Source organism: Odocoileus virginianus, chromosome 16 (assembly GCF_023699985.2).
Source record: "Odocoileus virginianus isolate 20LAN1187 ecotype Illinois chromosome 16, Ovbor_1.2, whole genome shotgun sequence".
Classification (NCBI taxonomy): Eukaryota; Metazoa; Chordata; class Mammalia; order Artiodactyla; family Cervidae; genus Odocoileus; species Odocoileus virginianus.
Genome location: NC_069689.1, coordinates 10,350,881 through 10,355,743, shown reverse-complemented (window position 1 = coordinate 10,355,743; position 4,863 = coordinate 10,350,881). Strand labels below are relative to the sequence as shown.

General features: G+C 68.2%; 1 protein-coding gene across 1 annotated transcript; it reads left to right on the top strand.

Annotated features, from left to right (window-relative positions):
• Positions 1-2,020: 2,020 nt before the first annotated feature.
• On the top strand, positions 2,021-4,623 carry DIO3 (iodothyronine deiodinase 3). The gene has a single exon (XM_020913482.2). The coding sequence runs from the start codon at positions 2,644-2,646 to the stop codon at positions 3,556-3,558; it is 915 nt and encodes a 304-aa protein (XP_020769141.1). The 5' UTR covers positions 2,021-2,643; the 3' UTR covers positions 3,559-4,623.
• Positions 4,624-4,863: the final 240 nt, after the last annotated feature.

The following is a 4,863-nucleotide window of genomic DNA, read 5'->3' as shown; positions in this document are numbered from 1 at the left end:
TTCAGGCCACTCCCCCCGCCCCCCGCTGCTGCCACCACTTCCCAGGAGGCGCCCAAGGCCCTCCCAGCCAGGCGGTGTCCCTGCGGCCTGGGGCACCGGCATTGGCTTTTTGATTTTCTGAGACTAAATGTGGGAAGGGGGTAGGGAGGATTGCCCCATGGCCCTGGCCCAGGTCCTGTGTATGGTGGGGACAGGGCACAGGTCTGAGACTGTCACCTCCCAGAAATTCAGGAATCAGGGCTGGAGAATCTCTCCAACAAAAGTTGGGACTCCCAGGACCCCTGCCCAGGAGGGGGCAAACTCGGGGCCCGGAAACGCCCTTCAGAGACCAGCCAAGTAGAAGGCTTCTCTTCTCTTCTTCCCCGATCCCCCTGGCTGCCGCAAAAAATAAGTCAAGGAACCACCAATTTGCCAGCTCAGAGATGCTCTGCGGGGGTTGGAGGAGCAGGCAAGGGGGATGCCCCCCACCCAGGTTTTGGGATCAGGGAGAATCCCTTAACTCACCTGAAGACCCCCACCCACGGTGCTGGTGGGCAGTGCGGGGGCGGGGGGGCGCTGAGAAGAGCGGGGACCGGGATGAAGCGGCCTTTCCTCTGGGTGGGAAGTCCCCGGCTCTTCAGCACCCAACGCCGCCGACCCAGGCCGCGGGCACATCGCCTGGCTGAGAGAAGGAAAAAAGGGTCTACCTTCAGGCCCCTGGCCTGCTTTCCACTCGGGGTCTTGACCTGCCGGAGCCGCGGTCCCAGGTGGGAGTTTACAGGGCAGAGGGTCCCGCCAGAGTCGCGAAAACCGGAGGAGACGACCTCTGCCCAAGACGCGCATCTCTCTCGGCGCCCGCTGGGGCCCACCGGGTCCTGGGTAGGGGCTCGGTGCCCTAGGTTGACTGCCCGAGACTTGTTCCCTCGCCGCCGCCGCCGCCGCCGAGAGCGGTGCCCTCACTGGATCCGGATCAGCGAGCTTCCACCTCTGCCCGGGATGCGAGCGCTGTGTCCGTCCCGGGAAGAAGTTAGGCGGCCGGTCCCCGGGCGGGTAGCGAGCGCACGGGACGCCGGCGGTGCGGCGCCGTACTCCGGCTCAGCCACCGCCGCCCCAGACGAGTCCCCGTGACCGCGAGAGCGTCCCGGGAGGGCTGGACTCCTCCAGCGTCCAGATCGCTCTCGAACCGCTTCAGGCCTCGCCCCGGGGGTCAAAGAGGCCCGAGACTAGGCGACCTGGCTCCCGGCTTCGGGGACCCCCCAGGTCAAGATACTCCGCGCCCCGCAGCCCCAAGTCGCCGGCCCCGCGCCGCGCGCAGCGAGTCATCAGAAGATCTCGGACGCGGCAGCAGAGTCTACCAGGGCCCCCACGGAGTTGGAGAGTTGCCCCGCACCCCTAAAAGCCTCCACACACATTCCCCCATTGAGAGTACGCACTTCCCAGCGTCCCAGCGCCTCGGCGGTGAGTCGAGCCGCAGCGCTCTGGGTCGGCGAAGGTGGCTCAGCGCGGGCGCTCCAGTCCCGACGTTCCCGGGGCAGAGAACGACGTCCGGGGACGCACGGGACGGGTGCGCCCGGCGGCCGGGGCTGCGCCGGCCGAGGCGAGCGGTGAGAGGGGAGCGCTCCGGCGTTCAGGCAACAGCTACCCCTAGTGGGAGAGCCGCCCGGGGCCGCTGCCGCCCCGCGCCCGCCGCCCCGCGCCCGCCGCGCCCAGCGCCCGGAGCGCTCCCGGCTCGGCTGGGGCGCAAGGACGGCGCTGTCTTCCCCGGGCCTCCGCGCCTCTGGCGCCGGTCGCCAACCCGCCCGCTAGCCCTGCCCTCCGCACCTCCCCGCCGGGACCCGGAGGCCGCTGACCCGAGAGCTGCGGCGCAGAGCCGGGGCGCGATGGGACGGGGCGGGCGCGGCCCGCACGGCGCGCGGCGGCCTCGGGCGACGGCGGGGGGCGCCGAGCGCGGTGTGCGTGGCGGGGCGGTGCGGGGGGCGGCCGTGTGCGAGGCGCGAGTGTGAGCGCGCGCGGGAGGCGGGCGGGCTCCGGGAGGCGAGCGGCGCCCGCGGGCGAACGCGGCAAGCGGCGGGGGCCCAAAGTTGCCTCCTTGCGGGCCAGCGTCCCCAGCGGGGCGGGAGCCGGGGCCAGCGAAGCGGCGGCCGCCGACCCAGGCTCCGGCGGCACCTGGGCAGCGGCCCCGCACGAGCATCAGCGGCGGGGGCGGCGTTGGCGGCGGCGCGCGGGAAGCGAACCGGAGCTCCGGCGCGGCGCGGCTGTCCGCCGGGGATCTCCGCTCAGGTGCGCGGCGAGGGGCGCGCGCGGGCCGGGGCCGGGACGCCGGGATCGGGGCCAGCTTCGTGCCTGCGCTAGCCGGAGGGCCTCCGCCGCGGACTCCCAGGTCCCTGGTTCAGCTATCTGACCCGCGCCGCCGCAGAGGTCCTGATCGCCCGTCCGGGCAAGCGGGCTTCGGGGCCCAACCCCGCCCCTCCGGCCGGGCCGGGCCGCCCCGCCTTCCAGCCCCTGGTGCCCGCCCTCGGCCGGCGATTTCTAAGGCCCTGGCCGCGCCGCGGGGTGATCCCTTCGGGCTCAAGTTGCAAGGGGGCGGGCCCCGGCCGGAGGTGGAGTCTCCCGCCAATTGATGCCTCGGCTATAAATTGAGCTCTCCGCACAGCCGAAGCCCAGATGCCTCGCCAGGCCGCCCCGCGGTGGGTGGTGGGGGAAAGTAGGGGGTCCCAGGGTGGTCTGGGGGGCGCCGCCACCATGCTGCGCTCCCTGCTGCTTCACTCCCTGAGGCTCTGCGCCCAGACGGCCTCGTGCCTCGTGCTCTTCCCGCGCTTCCTGGGCACGGCCTTCATGCTCTGGCTGCTAGACTTCCTGTGTATCCGCAAGCATTTACTGGGCCGTCGGCGCCGGGGTCAGCCGGAAACCGAAGTGGAGCTAAACAGCGACGGCGAGGAGGTGCCCCCCGACGACCCGCCTGTCTGCGTGTCCGACGACAACCGCCTATGCACCTTGGCGTCGCTGAGGGCCGTCTGGCACGGCCAGAAGTTGGATTTCTTCAAGCAGGCGCATGAAGGCGGGCCGGCGCCCAACTCTGAGGTGGTCCTGCCCGACGGCTTCCAGAACCAGCACATCCTCGACTACGCCCGAGGAAACCGCCCGCTGGTGCTCAACTTCGGCAGCTGCACCTGACCACCGTTCATGGCGCGTATGAGCGCCTTCCAGCGCCTGGTCACCAAGTATCAGCGCGATGTCGACTTCCTCATCATCTACATCGAGGAAGCGCACCCTTCCGACGGCTGGGTCACCACAGACTCTCCCTATAGCATCCCGCAACACCGAAGCCTGGAGGACCGGGTCAGCGCCGCGCGCGTACTGCAGCAAGGGGCTCCAGAATGCGCCCTCGTGCTCGACACGATGACCAACTCCAGCAGCTCGGCCTACGGCGCCTACTTCGAGCGCCTCTACATCATCCAGAGTGGCACCGTTATGTACCAGGGCGGCCGCGGCCCCGATGGCTACCAGGTCTCCGAGCTGCGCTCCTGGCTGGAGCGCTATGATGAGCAGCTGCACGGCCCTCGACCCCGTCGAGTGTAAACCACCAGTGGACACGTGACTGAACTTGGCGGCCATGCCTTCGAGCCTTCGAAGCCCACGTGCAAACAACCCGCAGACACAGTCAGGCTTGGCAGTGGGCCCAGTGACACATGAGCTGAGCCATGCATCGCCGTCTGAGTCTGCCCTCTCAGCCAGGTCACCTGAAGACTCTCTTGCACCTCCCCAGACTCTGCTTTCGACTGTCCCTCGCCTGTACTTGCTTGGCTTGCGCTAAATCCCCTTCTGATGGTGGAGGCAGCGCCGCCCTTGCCCGTGTGCCGCTGGACTTGTGCTCGCAGAGGCCCCCTGCCACGGCTCTCACACACCCTCCCCAGAAGAGAAGAGCCAGCGTGCCTTGAACCAGGCGCGCTGGCCCGCGCAAAGAGACTTAAGCTGCGCCCGCGCGCCCTGGGCGCAGCTGGGTTCCAGCAGCGCGAGCCGCTCGCCTTAGTTGCCTGGCACCCACACCTGTCGCGCGCGCGCGCGCAGGCGCGCGCGGGGAAGGGATGCCCTGCTGCTTTTGTGTCTATGTCTTGTTCCTGCCTTGGGGGAGGATGCTTAGGGTGGGGAAGGGTGGGCAGGGTTATTTCCCCCCCCTTATTTTGGGTGCTCGCGAGCCCCACTGCTGATGACGAGCTGTCTCTAACTGGCCTCGACCACGAGCTGGTTCTGATTTGCAGGAGGCACGCAGTAGCACCTAAGACAAGAGGGGAAAGTGCTCTGGGTTTCCATGAGGAAACCAATCAGCGGGTGGGAGAGGGAGGTTGGGGGGCTGCTTAGGGACAAAGGAAGACCGTTTAGGAGGCGGGGTTCACGGCGCCCCGGGCAGAGGGAAGGGGCCGGGGCTCCTGCGACCCGGGGTTCGAGTGGTGGAGTCCGGAGAAGAGAGATGAAGGGAGAGCCTGGGAGCCCCGAAAGAGGGGTCTCCCAAGCAGAGCTGCCGACTGCGGGGCCGGAAGGGGGGGGGGGGTGATGTGAAGGCTATTTAGTGAGTGTTTTGCTGGAAACGTTCCCTGTATATAAACTTCTTTTACACTACAATAATAAAGGCTTGAAGTAAATTGCTTTCGGGTTGCCTTTGGTCCCTTTTTTTCTTCCCTCTGAATAGCGGCAAGAATTAAACACAAATCTCTCCCTCGCGTCCCCATAGTGACCCTGGGGGGAAGGGTGGAGAGAAAGAGCCTCCGCCAGCGGGGTTGCGGGAGGGGATGGAAGAAGGAAAGAGGGGGTCTGTGCCGATGCCCCGGATGCGCACAGGCCCGGGGTGGAGGACGCGAGGTGATGAGAAGAGCGGAGATGTGGAGC